Raw genomic sequence first — 16,430 nt, forward strand, 5'->3', positions numbered from 1 at the left:
CTCCAAAGCCTAAACAAATTACGCACGTTCTTGATATAAAAAAAAATCCAATGCAGATATAAGGATGTATCTAAACTTCACGAGAGATTTAATTGAATTGTAAATATGTATGCTCGTACATGAGTGTTGAGTGTACATCAGGGGAAAACAAAATTAAAACTAGACCACAAAAGTAGGACGCAATCAAATGTTATTAAAACGTAATGTATTAGAAACGTAACTGTTCTTGATCTATAGTAGCCTATTGTAACATTGACTGATAAAAACACAGGAATGAAAAGATTATAGGGAACGTTGCCAGACCGTTTAGCATTACAACCCATCAAATATTGTGGCTGTCGTTTCAGAACAAAGAAAACGGGCTTCAAAATATATCCTGGCCTGTGGTGTTAAAAAGTGAGCATTTAAAAACAAGAAAGACACGGCAATAAATGCTAAAAAGCGACGGAAGAGCGGATTTTAATATAACGTAACAGAACAGAAAGTTTTCGGATAACGAACTGTATTTATACAGCACTTTTAAAAGAGTTGACAAAAAAAGCTAAAACTGTAAATTACAAAGAGAAAATAACTATCATGTAAAAAACACTAAGTGAAAAAAAGTTTAACAGAATAAATTTAAATGCGATATTAAGAAAGTTGGTTCAGAGATTAAGTGTAAAGAGAGCAGGTTCTCCCATTCTTTTGTAAACGTGTAGGATCTTGTGTACAGGGCACCGAAGTAGAACCTGGTAATACATGCATTGCCCCCAAAGACTACTGGTACAGTTGTACAAGTGTGCAGAGTTGTAGCCTACTGCATTTGCAGAAGGCCATATTAGCCATCCCTTCTCCTGAATCCATTCAAATTCCAGAGCGATGTATGTTGATCAGTCCTGGGGCTAAGTTCTTCAGGAAGAGCGTTCTCATGGAGAAGGGCTGAACAGTGTGGCTTTCTCCAAATGAAATATCTCTCTGTCCAACTGCAAAGTTGTACCCACATGTAACGCTGAAAGCACAGTCAGACGCTTGCGGATAAAAGGCAGGAGTTTTATTGTAATCTGTATCCGTGGTTGTTAAACTAGCCAGGGTCAGAACCAGAGTTATACAGTCAAGGGTAATCGCAATTGTAGAGCAATAACACAGGCATACAAGTCCAACAATGGGTAGGCAAAAATCATAGTCGAGATAAATGGGAAAACCAGGTCAAAAGATCACATGAATAGAACGCTCGGTATGCTCAGGTAAACTGGAAGCAATACTTCGCAACGACAAACAGTTATGGGATGCCTTACATACATGAAAAAACAGGTGAACTCAAGCAGGCGATGAGGATCTGGTGAACTATTGATGATTGGATGAGTCACTCTCCTGGAGATGGGTGGGTATTGTAGTTTGTATGTGTGTTGGGCGACGTGACACCACAGTCCTGGGGAGTATGGATGTAATGCACAAAGTGCAGATGCTTCACTATGAACCAAAGCATGCCTTATCACATGATGGCCTTACAATTTAAAGATAGCATTTTAGGGGTCTTCTTAGGAGCCCGGTAGTTATAATCTGAAAAACTGAATTAAATATATAGCAATAAAAGATAAAAAGAGGAATGTACTGTGATGTAATGTACCTCTGGTGTCCCTGTAATATGTGTCCTGAAATCCACTAATCTGTGTATATGTGGACATACAATGACTCATACAATTAACAGTCTTTTTCTATTGCTATAAAGTATTTCAATATGTGCCCTATAAAAAATATTTGTATCCATTCTCTCTGTAATGAGATGTTCTGGAAGTTGTTACTATGAAAAAGCTTAAATGGCAACACTAAAAAATAATATTGATCTCCTGATGCAAAAATATGAATAAACACTTTATACCACAGGCTTGCCTTGAGATTCTTATATGCAGCAGGTCTAAAATTATTCTCTCCTGACTTACTGTGTCTGCTGTGTCCCATCTCTGTCTCCCCTGCGCTATATTTGTGCAGTTACATTTGCCCTTAACGTCTCATACCTACTTATAGAATGCTTCCACCATTTGTTGGAGAGTCAAATGCTGGTCTTTAGCTATCATTTGATAGGTGCAATAATTGCAAATTTCTGTGACCTTAATTAAATAACAATGTTATTATCATTTTTAATTATTTAATAGTCAAACCAAGCAGCCTAAGTTTTCAGCTTTTGATGGCATGTTTTGTGTGATATTCTTTTTTAAGGAATTTTGAAATTGTATTTATTTTGTTTATGCTTACATATTTATGCCAGTAAAGTTAAATGGGATACATGTTGATTGAGCCTATTTTATGATCATTTGTTACTTTGATGGGTTCAGGCTTGAATGAACTGACAGAGAAATCACTGTTTGCTTTTGACCTGTAAGTGTAGCCATTCAGGAACATTTGCCTTTTCTGGTGCAGGAATATCAAATTCTCTGGTTCACTTCCCACAGTTTCAGACTCCCATTTATAATACGCTTCTATTATATTATATACAGCTCTGGTAAATAAGAGACCACTGCAAAATTACACATTTTTCTTGTTTTACTATTTGATTGTTTGAGTAACGTGAAGATTTTTGTTTTATTCCATGAACTACTGACAACATTGATCCCAAATTCTAATTAAAATAGTTTAGAAATCAATAATAAAGAGATCAGCAATCAATATTTGGTGGAATGCCCTGGATTTTCAATCATAACTTTCACGCACCGTAGCCTGCTCTGCACCAGCCTTTCCCACTGCTCATTAAATCAGGTGATAACCTATTCAGTAGCCCATTTAATAGATCGAGGTGTGCCTGTGTTGGAATTCAACAGAAGTTTAAATCAGAAGTATTCAAATCACAGTCCTCGAGGTCCAGGTCCTACAGGTTTTCCATCCTACCTTTAGGTCAGGTGTCAGGAGTCAGGTGTGATGACCAAGTGGCCAACCAGTTACATTTGCAGTCCAGATTTGAATACTAAAGATGGGTCTTCAAAACATCATGAGGAAGATTATGGACTTCCACTGCTATTAAGTGCCCAGAACTGTACCTCAAACATCACCATAATTGAATAAATTATGTGGCCAAGTCTTCGTAAAAACTAGTGTAACCATGGTGACCTTCACATAGCTGGAGGTTAAACTCATCGTTGTATCCACAGAGTATATAACCCCTGTGGGAAAATTGAGCAACTGGAGGAAAACGTAGTGAGGTCTGACATTTCACTCTATTTTCTACATCTGGATGTTTTCACATTTAGAGACAATAAAAGGATTCTTTAAACTAAATTCTTTAAGCTATCTGTTTCTACTTGGTGGTGGATAGCTGTCCTGTGGGGGCTCATCCTACATGGTCGTATAATGGCCAACCACTACAGGATGTTCCTTAAAGATCTATTATATGATCTTTAAGAAACAGCCACTTGACTCATGTGAAATGCCTTTGTGGGCCTACCTGTATCACATGGCAAATGAAAAGAAGAACCTGTAAACTAGTGGATATATTTTGGCTTCTCTCTCATTGCGTGTGTATCTAATGACGAATATACTGAACATAAATATTGAGCTTAAAGGCTATTAAACTTGCTTATAACGAGTGACCAGAGAGGCCACTGAGGTCTTGCATTACAAATATTTATACCTCAATGCCTGCTTTAAAAATGCACAATTTATACCATGAACTTGCTTAGACGTTTAAATATGACGGTACTTTTCAGTGAATAATACACAATATATGCCAGTGCATTTCGTTCCATCTTCATCGTGAAGGTTGCAGTACTCCGTTATCACACAGCCTGAACAGATAAAGATGAGGGAGGGGCCTCAACTGTTCAGTCACTCCATGTTTCTCAGTGCCCAGTGCCTATAAAAAGTGGCTTCATAGCTGTTCTGGTTTTATGCCACGTTTTCAGAAGCTAAACAACAATGAGTCTTAACGCGAAAGACAAATCCAACGTAAAGGCTATTTTTGCAAAAGCCGAGCCCAGGGCTGAAGAAATCGGTGTCGAGGTTCTCTCCAGGTAATAGATTATTTTTGTGGGACATTCAATTGCTTACTTAGGTAGCCCTACTACATAAAGAAAAGCGATTACATTTGATTCATTCTCTTAATTTTGTGCAGTCGTTATAGCAGGCATTGCATTTCATTCATTTGTTTGTTCATTCTTCTTCTTCTTTTTAGATTGTTTACTGTTTATCCTCAGACGAAGTCGTACTTCAGCCACTGGAAAGACTTTACTGCAGGCTCAGCAGAAGTGAGGAAGCATGGGCTCACGGTGATGCAAGGTGTCCTGAGGGCCGTCGACATGATGGACAACCTAAACACAAGCCTGCTTAGCCTCAGCGAGCTCCACGCATTCAAGCTGCGCGTGGATCCCGCCAATTTCAAGGTAACTTAGTTTGTATTATGGGTTCCAGTGACTCATGCACTTTGCATGTTTTTAAGGTTCATTTTTGTAATATTTTGTCACATTTGTCATGTTACATGTATATTTGTTTCTTTATTTTAAGATAATATCACACAACATCCTTTTGGTGCTTGCCATGCTGTTCCCGGATGATTTCACTCCTGATGTGCATGTTTCGGTGGACAAGTTTCTCGCGCAAGTTAACCTGGCATTGTCCGTCAAGTACCGTTAAGGATGAGCGTCAACTCCAGAACGACAATGAGATGAGCACCTTAAATGCCAATTAAATAAATAAAGCTTGAAAATCAATAAAAACATTCCCCTCTCGTCCTTTGTAAAAATGTTTGCTTGTGTAGCTAGATGGACTGACTGAGTAGGTCTATAATTAAATGAAACTATTTGAACATTCTCCTATTTTTTGTTCATTTTCGTGGCATATCTTTGCTGTGCACGAAGGCAATGCACAACGGATAGTGTGCAACCGCATCTGCCCTTGTTGAAGGGACTCTTTGCACCTGCCCCATTGAAATGCCCTGCCCTAGTTCTCTCTGCCCTGTCTGTCATATGAACAACTGTGTCTGCCTTTCTTAACACCACAATAGCCTTGGCTAATCAAATGACAACATAAATACTGAACACAAAGATGTTTTTCTTAAATAATCAGAATGATCACAACATTTTTTGTGCAATTGACTGTTCACTTAAATGAAAGGGTTACTTTTAGAGCGTATATTATGCCTAGTATTACTACTACTACTACTACTTGTACTAATACTATTATTATTATTATTATTATTATTATTATTATTATCATCATCATCATCATCATCACATACCCTGTTAAAAATTGAGTATTAACATTTCTTAAATAATATGCCAACTGTTTGCATGGATGATTCTAATTTGATTTAACTTTCTGTGCTTTTAAGTAAATGTAATATATTTAAATCCCTTACAATATACCTGAATAAATGAACACAGTAAAACTAAAATTACAATTTCATACAATTTAATTTTTAACTCAAAATATGTTTGCAGAATTAACTCAGGCTTTCTTTAGTAAATACATCTAAATGTTGTCCAAATCATATGCTATGCAATTTGTTTGAACTAAGTTCTACATACATAGAAACATCCATTCAAATGCTTACCTTATTTTTTGCTTTAATTAAAAAAAAAAAATGAAGCCACTTATTACCACTCAAATAAATACATTTTTACACTTCAACTTCCACATCTGCATTTATTCATAGTCAGAGCAATTGACAACAATCAGTCTTGCATGTAAGTAATTTGAATACTGACACTCTCCTGATGTAACAAAAATTTATGCCATTTTTAAAGTTTACGTTTGTAGCAAATTAGCTCGCTAGTATATTAGCTAGCTAATTGGCTAGCTAACCAAGTTAGATAATAAGCAAGCAGGCCTTGCCGGACTGCACTTATCTATTGCATATTTCATTACATTTATGGGTATGAGTTCCACAAACTACACCATTTAACCACCTTGTAACCAAAGTTGAATATTTCACTTCAGTGTTGGAGTAGAGCTGGGGGTGGAGTGTCAATAAACAGTCAAATAAACAGTAGCATTTCTTTGGCACCTTTGAGGGAGATGCCAAAAAGGTGCTACCAGTAGTAACTACTGCTGTTGTCAGTACCCAGAACTGTTTTTTGAGGTGCCTTTGCCTAATGGCACCATTATGAAAAATTTCACAAGCATTTCATTCCTTTGTTATGAAGATTTGATTCAATTGCCTTTTATTACTGAGGTCTTTCTATTTACTGTGTGCTTTAGTACAGTAAACAATGATCTTGCTGGGTAGGTCGCGTCATTAGTCGCAGCGATTTGCGGATTACCTTCCAATATTTGAGGGAATACTGAGTTTTTCCAACATATTCTGAGATCAGTGATCAGTCACCCAAAGGAGAAGGACATGAATTTTATCTGCTCCGTTCACAATACTCAAGTGCAAAACATAACGATCACTGCCCTGTAACAAATAAGTTAAATCAAGTTAATGACAAACTTAACAATACACAGCTAGTTAGCTAATTAAATATACATGAACTAGATAGCTGGTTACTAAAGTGATGTGCTTAGGTAATGAGAACTGTGCTATGCTAATAAAGTTGAGCACTCATAAAATTAATGATCTGTGAGTTTGGGTGATAGTATGAAATAGATCAAAACACCGTGAGCAATGTGAAGGTGGGAACGCAATCCTTGAAAATGCAAACAAATAAATAAATAAATATAAATAAATAAATAAATATATATATATATATATATATATATATATATATATATATATATATATATATATATATATATATATATATACACACACACACACAATTAGCACAAGTTCTTCCAGTGCATATTACTATATATTATTTTAAAAAGCTAAAAAAAAATTTTTTAAATTGTGCTAATCTTAGCTAGCTATCTAGTTAGTTAACCATTTCAAAGGCAAATCACTAACTATGAATTACACAATGAAGCACTTTTACAAAGGCTACTACAAATTTATTTTAGATGTTATCGCATGGTAAGTGGTTACTGACATTAGTTCTTCCAAATTTGAGCGTGGTTGTTGATCTGTTGGAAATCTCAACAATGGCCGTTGTGTTGCAACGTGCCTTACTGGCCATCTGAACTGAATAAGGTGTGGCAACTCAGTTCAATCATGCTGTTCTGAAGTCTAGAAACATTAAGAATAGATTCAAAATAGATTTTGAAAAGATTGTTGAATTTCGTTATAACTCAAGATATATGTAAAACATAAAATGCCTAGAAAAAGCAGAAAATCATTTTTACAGAGTGTTTTTTGGATATGGTTTTACGTATAATTTAGGTTGAGTCAGAATCAGTTTTCACAGTGTAGTGAGGTTATAACGTTGCCTATTTGCAGCTTGCTGGCTTTACCTGCCCCCTCAGCCAGGACGGTCTGGGAATGCCACTGCTGTTACAAACCTTCAAATTATGATGTCCGTCTGATGCTGACTAAAAAAGGTGCCATTGACTTTTTTTTTCAAACACAGGAAAAGGAATTTCGGTTTTAATCTCATAGATTAAGCATTTAAATCCAATAACACTGGTTAATAAAGATTTTGTTCCATGCAAAAAGTCTGTTTTTTATGTATTTTGCCTACTAAATATAAATATGCTTTCAGAATATATCTATTCAACCATATATATATATTTTTTGTTCCAGTTAATTTGCATATCTAAATATTTCCAGAAGGAAAAAGCAGTACCAAAAAACTGGAGCCTCTATATGTTGGCAGACTATTGCTGGGCATTGAAGAAGTATCTTCCTGAGTTCAAATATAGACAAAAAAACTTATCTATTAAAAAAAAAAAACTTGTCCATTTTAGAAGTACATTTGTTTTTATTTTAAGTACATTTGTACTTACTTTTGAATTAGCAATGCTCACTCATTGCAAATTTCAACTGCTCTGTCATTTAAAAACCATTCCTAATAGAAAGGTGCACATTGGGATAAAAGAGTGTTGCCCATTGTAATTTAGCTGAGATGCAATGCAATCATTGTTCATGTGATTAATTGCTCAGGACCTTTGAAATGAGGGTGGTTTCCTCATGTTGGAGGGTCAGTTGCTTGGGTGGACTGTCACCACAACGATCATTTCCTTATCTTCTGTTTGCTCTGGATACCAGGCACAGCATGTTCAAAGCAGTTAAACATAGATATTACAGGAGGGGTCATTTGTTTTTCACATAGTAGATCCAAAGACATCCTTTTTTGAAGATCTTTTGTTGCACACAATGCTCATGTGTTGATGTTCAAACTTTTTGAATTTACAACTTGGTGGAAATTACAGAGTTACACTTTCCACATTTGTAGCTATAAGAGTTTTACAAGAGTCATGCCATCAGATGTTACTGCAGGTTGTTAAAAACTGTAGCCTGACATCAGATTACTTTTGTATCTCTTTGTCAGCCATTGGTAACCTCTGACCTGTAAATCCCTTTGTTTTCTGTATCTGTGTGCCTCTAGCCCTTTGTGACATTTTGGGATATATGTGTACCATGGCAACATAATTCTTTGGAAAGGCAGGATAATATCTTCTACTCTTCAATAATAGTAACAAATGTACCAGGCCCAAGTGTAGACAGGTATCACTGAGGCTGCAGTTGCATATGTTACGTTGGTAATAATATGTGCAAAAGAATACACAGAGGAATTGCTTTAATAAGTTCCCACATCTATAGCTGTACATAATAGGCTTCCATACATTTTTCATTCAATCCATCACTTCTGTCTAAAATCCACTCTTGTAATCCACCAGTCATGATGTAGTAAATATATGTGTGTGTGTATATATATATAAACCTTGGGGTAGACATTTCCAGGTTGTTCAAATCCCGAGTTATCTTAAATGAGAGGCTACATCAAATAGACGTTAAGCAACGGAACTGTCCAGTGCTGAACTACAAAGCATCTCACAGTGTCCCCTCCGTACCTAGGCTGATGTTCCTGTAAGGCAACCAGGGACTGGCAGCGCTAGTTTGGTGTCTGCAGCCTATGCTAAATGTGAACAAACCGACACGTCTTTTCCGCTTCCCTTTCACACTAATACATGGAATCCGGGGTAACGATTAAAAAATGTGATTAGGTGTGTGCCCCTTAGTGTTGCTTCAGCGTTGAAGAGAGCTGCTTTAGAATAACTGTCATTTCTGTTTTGTGGCTATATCTGTTATAAAACAATATTAATAAAAATGTAACTGAAATGACTGCTTTGTGAGTATAATGTAAATGGCCAATTCACGTGGAAACTATTAACTCTTTAATACATAACTGATAGCACAACAATAAATCATCGATAAACCGGTAGGCTGTCTGGATTCTTTAGAGATTAACCTTTAACAAGCCAATTGCACAGAAATACTATTTTGAGCACGATTTATAAAAACAGTCAGTTTCTTTAAATGGAGAGTTGAATAGCAAACCAGTTCACTGGACTAGTTTGTTCTATTTATTCTATTTCTAGGTAGTAAACCTGGTCACTGGTTTGTTCGATTTGTAGATATCAAATATTTGCTCTGTTTTAAAAAGTGTTATCGTTTACCATGTCAGCGCATCAGCATTTGCATAGCACAAATTAAATCCACACTGCATCGCACACACGAACTACCGCAAGTCATCGTTGAGTACTGATTAGATGTTTATTTGCTTTCTATTATCAAATATAGGTTCGATTATAAAACGGAAAACTTAGTGGTACAAATGTTCATTTCTGTCCGACAAAGCGCACTGGGCGTCTACTGGTACTGCTTCCTGAGGGCAGCCATTACGACAGCCAGGAACTTCTGGAAAGCTGCCTGGACATCAGGGGTGAAGCTAACTCCCATTTTGGCGGCAACGACGATGGTGATGCAGTCACCCAACAGCTGTGTGGAAACAAAAAGGATTTAAAAAATGAACAGAAGTGAATTTACAGAACTAATGATCAGAACATATAAACATTATGTGGCTATGCTATCCAAAAGGATAAAATTGATTAAATAAATCCAACGCACCCTGAAGTTGTCGGGATCCACGTGCAGTTTCTCGGAGTGCAGGACACTCAGTTCAGTGTAGGCGGCCTTGATGTTGTCCATGTTCTTCACGGCTCTCTCCAGACCGCGCAGTACAACTGCTCCGTGGGCGGCAACACTGGGGTTTCCCATGATGGCAGCGGCATTGTACAAGTTTCCAAATTTAGCGAAATACCTCTGGGTCCAGGGGTACACGACAAGACATCTGAGTGGCGAACAAACAAAAAATAAACGCATGCGAATTAGTTTCACAGTTAAGACGAAAATAATTGATTTCCCCAACAATCATACATAGTTATTGAAGTTACATATAAGCCTTTATTTGCATTCTACCTTGTCAGTGCATTATGACCCGCGGAATCGTAGTCAATCTTGGAGAAGATGTCCTGGATGGTAGCGCGCTCGAAATCTGTCCACTCAACCATGTTGCTGACGTTAGAGGCTTCTAAATATAATTTTGAGAAGGAACCCTGTAAATGCAGAGTCCTGGCCGCCTGCTTATATATGCGCTCTCCACCCCTCCGCTAGGATGGACTAGTCACGAAGGACTTTAATCAGATATGTTAATCTTCGCTTGAAATTTTGTGATGGTTCTTGGTAACCTACACACATGCAAAATTATTAACGGAAACTAATGCGAGAGGGTTTCATGTATATACTTCGCTCAATATCCGTGGGTAATGTCACTTGGAGGATTTTGATTTTTGCCGCATCTTTTTGTCCGTACGCAGTATAATCTCCCGTGTTAATGCCTGGTACTTGTTTCTACTTTATTTACACTCTATAGTGACAGTGAACAATGTACGAGTTAATACAACGGGTTTATTTTTGACTCAATTTATAGAAATAGTTAGAAGCCGAGATGCATCATTTTACAAATTCGCCGCTATATCCTCAGCTGTTCAAACTAAGAAATGTTGGCTAATATGACTTCCACGCCTTATTATAAGCTTTCATATAAGTTGTTTTGTGAACGTGTACCTCTTCGCAGTAATGGTGAATTCACAAACATTGCCATAGCTTACTTCGCTTTGAGTCTAAAATATTTTTAATAATACACTGATTCTATAACTACCACATCAACAATAATTAAGCATAGAGGATCACGTTTTTTTGAGAGGTCCATACTGTTGAAATGCGACTTGCTTCACATGAAGAGATTAACCACATATGTGCATGCCAGGCACTTCTGGTTCCAATCTTTTCGTTTCTCTTTACTTCAACGTTCCCTTGTTTTTACAGTACTGTCCTTAAACTCTATTCAGTACTTCAAAAATCTTACTCCTTCAACTTTGAAACATGGAACTCAAAATTAAGTAGGCCAACGTGATCGATGTTAGACGTATTGCTTTTGTTTACTCAGTTATTTCACTTTAATTTTATTTTTATACCCACTAAAACCCACTAAAACTAGATCTTCTCAGTCTACATTTTCCTTGGGTTTTGTTGTTAACCGTCTCTTTTTGGAGTTTATTCCAAGTAGTTTATGACAACTAGTTTACACATGAGATAGCCTACCACTCTGAATTTATTTTTGACTCTTTCTGAGTCTTTGACTTTCTCGATGCCTCTATCCGTACGCAACATTTTTATAGTGTACAGGTAGCAAATACACTAAAAACAATCATTTTAAAAGTAAGGGCATTGTCAAATCCTCTTAATTAACTTACAAACCGCACATTCGTGGTCAATAGCCGACGTCTCACAGAGAGCCTGACTAAACATGCTATACTAAGGTGGAAATGGTAGTTACGTACGCTCTAATTTAGCAGCTACATTTAATTGCATCACAACCAGACGCCCAGCTAGCAGCTACGAGCTGCTCTGAGGTCAGTCGAGAAGTAATTGTGTCGCTGCAAGTTTTTAGTTAGGATGCTACGATGCAAGTTTTTAGCAGAGTACCTTGGGTCGTATATTTTCACTGAGTTTCATAAGTGGAGATACGTGAGGAAAAACCCTACAGAGCCAGATTTCAATGTTATCATATTTCGGTCTTGAAAAAGCGTTTCAGTCAAAGTAAATTTACAAAAATATAAGAATTTAGAGGGCGTAAAAACTAGTTTGTGATTTTGATGGTGTAAACTTTTCAACAATAGGCATAATATTAATAAATATCACATCATTAACATTTAGTGTAAATTGTAGTAATTGTATCTCTGTGGAACTTGGAACTGTGTAAGGAAAAGTGCTATCGAGATGCTATTATGTTAGCATAAACGTAGGTTTGCGTTTTCGTAATAGTTAGAAATCTTAGGTGCTTTAAAGACAACTCTCAGTTCACATTACATATACTCCCACAAAAAGAAGCCGAATAATATTATAGACTAACTGAGTTGACTTGGTTTGTTTAAAGTTAAAATCTGTATGAAAGGATAAATGAAAGTTATGGTTACCATACAACATGCAATCTGTGAGCCTGGTCAGATATTGTCTCGATTGGCAATTAAAAACAAGAATATTTAATAACGATTCCTTGCAAAAAAAGAAAAAAAAGAAAAAGAAAACAGGCAGACGCCCCATTTGTGAATTGATGAATACATTTTTATTCGATGTAACAAATTGTCTACTATTCATTGGGTATTACTTATTACCCTTGCAAATGCTTCTCTTTCACATCAGAGTAGAGATGTGTGTTTCCTTTAGTGGTACTGCTTTGCCAGCGCGGCGATGACGACCGCGACAAACTTCTGCCACGCGGCTTGGATGTCCGCAGTGAAAGCGCGACCAAGATGGGCAGCCACGACGATGGTAAAACAATCACCGAGGAGCTTTGAATGTGAAAATAAGAAGCACGTAAGCCCTGGCAGCTTTAATCAGCATTTATAAGCTTCTAATTGCTGTGCTTCTAACAACTAAACAACAAAAACTAAATGTCAGTTACTCTTGTTCTTCTCTAATATTAGGCCAGTTGAAATCAAAACGCTGAACCTTTTTCCTTTTTCTCTACATATAATTTTGTATTCGACCAATTAAACTGGACAAAACCCATCTGACCTGATATTAGGCAAAAATCAAGCAAAAGGATCGAAGACGTACCCGGAAGTTGTCTGGATCCACGTGAAGTTTCTCAGAGTGCAACACACTCAGCGGCGCGTAGGTGGCCTTGATATTATCCATGTTTTTCACGGCCAGACCAAGACCTTTCAGCACGACCTCACCGTGAGCTGCCACCTTCTTATTGCTCTTAATGGCCGCAGCGTCACTAAGGCTTCCGAAGCTACTGAAATACCTCTGAGTCCAAGGATACACAATAAGGCATCTGGGAAATAGATAAAAATATAATCGGTGAAACGGTATTCTAGCAATAGTAAATAACTTTTGTGGACCGAATTATTTATTCTAAACCTACCTTATTAAAGCTTTCTGCCCGGCCGCTGGCTTCAGTTTTCCCCAGATGTCCTGGATGGCCTTGCGTTCCGCGTCTGTCCACGCAACCATATTGATTATTTCAAGAGTTGCCACTTTGATAATGTGAGATCACCGATCAGAGTTATTTATATAAATCACTCCACCCAGTCACTGGCGTGAAATCCAACGAATCATTGAACCTTTCAAAATTATCAAACGACATTCATGCCGTTCAAAAATCTCCCTCTGCTCTTCGCTCTTATCAGCGCCAAAACATGAGCGCCATGACCTAACAACCTTGGATGGAAAAATACAGAGAACGTACGTGGTTACTCTGCCCTGCGTTGTCCATGGGCTTTTCAGTTACACTTAAAATACTCATTTGAAGCTAAATCTGAATTTGTAATGGATTTAGTAATGATTTGGTCATTATTTTTAAAATGCAGACAAACAAATAAACAAACACGCTTAGCTCAAACTTACCGCCTTCACTACTATTCAAATTCAAAACAAAAATAAAATAATCTAAAATAAATTAGAACAGTAAACATTGGAGAAATGGCACTATTTATTTCATACAGCTCTGTTTATTAAATGCACTAAATGCATTTCGTAGCGCACTTTTGCAGAAGCGGGCGATTTGCATCATGGAGATATGTGAGTAGAAGGAGTTATCACGTCCTAGCAGTGCTAAGGCGATGGCTTTAAAATAATGATTTGACCTGAGCGCGCTCCGGTGGCTTGCTTGGAGCTTGGCACAATAATTGCTTTGCTATTTCCTCAGTCAAAAGCTTCCAGAGATACTAAGTCAATGTATTTTGCAATGAACTGATTCTAAACTTTGTTGCCGCATGCCGTCATATGCTTCTGCGGGTTTAATCCAAGTTTTGTGTAGGTTGTTCGATCTCACTTCAGTTGTGTTTTACGAAGAAAGAATAATTCATCAAAATAATTAGTAGAGCGCACCAATAAGTCACAATTACTCTTGTGTCAGAAATTCAACTTTATCAATTAGAAAAACAAAAGTGTCTTAATTGTAGATATCTTTTAAAATGTATTTGTAAATGTATTTTAGTGCTATGAATTAATACAATAACCATGCGGAGAGTATATTGTAAAACGCCAATAGACGCTGAGGAGACTTAACAAGACTGTAATCAAGATTCTTGCGAGGTCGTGCCCATCGACAATAACTTTTGATAACTAACAATAAACATTCAAACACCCAGGCTTTCTTGGGAAGGTTTATCCTGATATGTTTAATTACCAAGTGAAATATAGCCTACTTGCCACCCGTTAATAAAAGCAAATCACTGTGTCCTGATTTCAGTGCCCAGTCTGCTATAAAAGTGATATAAAAATAAAATTACTAAACAAACGAAAGAAAAATAGCATGCGTGTAAAACAAAACAACTAAAACTAAAAATTAAAGATACATTTTCAATATTCTCAAAAAGGAAAACGGAAACAAAGCAAAATTTAGATCTGCATGTTAGCAAATATTTGCTCCCTTTGTATGCCAACATTGTCTTAGTAAAAAAAAGTGACACTTGATCTTCTGTAACCCCAGTAAGTAAATGCATAAAAAGAATGAATAAATACATGCAAATAACTGCTAGATCACTTTCATGACGTTTCTTAATTTCATCTTACCTGATTGTGTTAAATATTTTTGAGAAAGAGCATAGCTGGAACCTTATCTCTTGCAAGCACGCAAATTAAGTTTTATCTTTCATCTCTGGGATGCGTCCAAGCGGGCTCGTGGACGAGGTGGGTCCGGGGTGTGTCGGCTTCGGTTCGTCGTATAAAAGGGCTATTCACCTATCTGTCAGTTTACAGAATTCCTCTTCAGATCTATTCTTGAACCATGAGTCTTACTGCCAAGGACAAGGAGGTCGTCAAAGGCTTCTGGGCCAAAATCGCCCCGAAAATAGAGGACATCGGTGAAGATGCTCTGTCTAGGTAGGTTGTTCAATTCACAAATCTCTATTTATTATTTATTTATTACTTGCTTAGATAGCTCTTTAGAACTGAATACTAACTCTAAGCAACATGTCCACGCAGTGCTGAGTACTCACTTCCTACATTATGTCCACGCAGGATGCTGGTTGGCTACCCCCAGACCAAGACCTACTTCTCCCACTGGAAGGACTTGAGCCCCGGCTCTGCCGAAGTGAGGAAGCACGGAAAGGTCGTGTTGTCTGGCGTGGGCGAAGCTGTAAAAACTATCGATGACCTGACCAATGGGCTGCTCAGACTCAGCGAGCTGCACGCTTTCCAGCTGCGCGTGGACCCAGCCAACTTCAAGGCAAGTTACGATCAGTTTATTTTTTTTGTTGTTGTACAAGGACATTATCCTCATCATCCCTATAATGTTGTAATTGTACTCTTGTGTTTTGTTTTTTGCAGATCCTGTCCCACTGTTTGCTTGTGGTTCTGGCCATCAAATTCCCCGATGACTTCACTCCTGAGGTCCACGTGTCTATGGACAAGTTCCTCGGTGCTGTGGCCCTCGCGCTCTCTGAGAAATACAGATGAACAGTCGACCACCAGACAGACGCGAACACGCGTAGCGTGTCTTATTACAATCAGACAGACGCGAACACGCGTAGCGTGTCTTATTACAATCAGACAGACGAGAACACGCGTAGCGTGTGTTATTACAATCAGATAGACGCGAACACGCGTAGTGTGTCTTAAGATCAATTAAATGACTTCGAATGATGTAAAATATGTTAAAAGTATTCGACTCTTTATTGGGAACAGCACTGCTGAGTTTGTGTCTTGCTGTATGTATTTAGACGTTAAGTTTCCGGTATTCTAAAGGTTATAAAAGCAGAAACTGATAATAGAGAAGAAAAAGCAAACGGAATAGGAACCTTTAATCCAGTGCAACACGTCTTGAAGTACACATTTGCTTTTGCCTAACACATACACGACATATAATAATGCTTAACACGGTTATAAATTCAGTTTAATATTACTACTGTGCACTGAGCATAAAATAAAATACACTACAGCACGACCAATCCAACACTTAATCTAAACGTTCCAAGTGTGTAGACTAAATGGAAATTTAGTTGCTTAACCTTCGAAGTACACTAATGAAAGTAACTAGAAAAACGAAGTGTTTAAGTGAATGACAGGAAAT

At 37.4% G+C, this 16,430-nt stretch overlaps 3 protein-coding genes and 1 pseudogene across 3 annotated transcripts; 2 read left to right on the forward strand and 2 right to left on the reverse strand.

Annotated features, from left to right (window-relative positions):
• Nucleotides 1-3,885: 3,885 nt before the first annotated feature.
• On the forward strand, nucleotides 3,886-4,599 carry LOC113569100 (hemoglobin embryonic subunit alpha-like). The gene is made up of 3 exons (XM_026997213.2): nucleotides 3,886-3,980; nucleotides 4,142-4,349; nucleotides 4,471-4,599. The coding sequence occupies exons 1-3, from the start codon at nucleotides 3,886-3,888 to the stop codon at nucleotides 4,597-4,599; spliced, it is 432 nt and encodes a 143-aa protein (XP_026853014.1).
• A 5,056-nt stretch (nucleotides 4,600-9,655) lies between these two features.
• Nucleotides 9,656-10,359, reverse strand: LOC113568838 (hemoglobin subunit beta-2-like). The gene is made up of 3 exons (XM_026996995.2): nucleotides 10,265-10,359; nucleotides 9,914-10,136; nucleotides 9,656-9,784 (listed from the first exon to the last, which is right to left on the reverse strand). Exons 1-3 carry the CDS (start codon nucleotides 10,354-10,356, stop codon nucleotides 9,656-9,658), a joined length of 444 nt encoding a protein of 147 aa, XP_026852796.1. The 5' UTR covers nucleotides 10,357-10,359.
• A 2,123-nt stretch (nucleotides 10,360-12,482) lies between these two features.
• Nucleotides 12,483-13,375, reverse strand: LOC113568839 (hemoglobin subunit beta-like). Its single transcript, XM_026996996.3, has 3 exons — nucleotides 13,281-13,375; nucleotides 12,968-13,190; nucleotides 12,483-12,699 (listed from the first exon to the last, which is right to left on the reverse strand). The coding sequence occupies exons 1-3, from the start codon at nucleotides 13,367-13,369 to the stop codon at nucleotides 12,571-12,573; spliced, it is 441 nt and encodes a 146-aa protein (XP_026852797.1). The 5' UTR covers nucleotides 13,370-13,375; the 3' UTR covers nucleotides 12,483-12,570.
• Nucleotides 13,376-15,084: 1,709 nt separating this feature from the next.
• Nucleotides 15,085-15,817, forward strand: LOC118241862 (hemoglobin embryonic subunit alpha-like; annotated as a pseudogene).
• The last annotated feature ends 613 nt before the right edge of the window (nucleotides 15,818-16,430 follow it).

This window comes from Electrophorus electricus, chromosome 2, assembly GCF_041902795.1.
Source record: "Electrophorus electricus isolate QZ-2024a chromosome 2, ASM4190279v1, whole genome shotgun sequence".
Lineage (NCBI taxonomy): Eukaryota > Metazoa > Chordata > Actinopteri > Gymnotiformes > Gymnotidae > Electrophorus > Electrophorus electricus.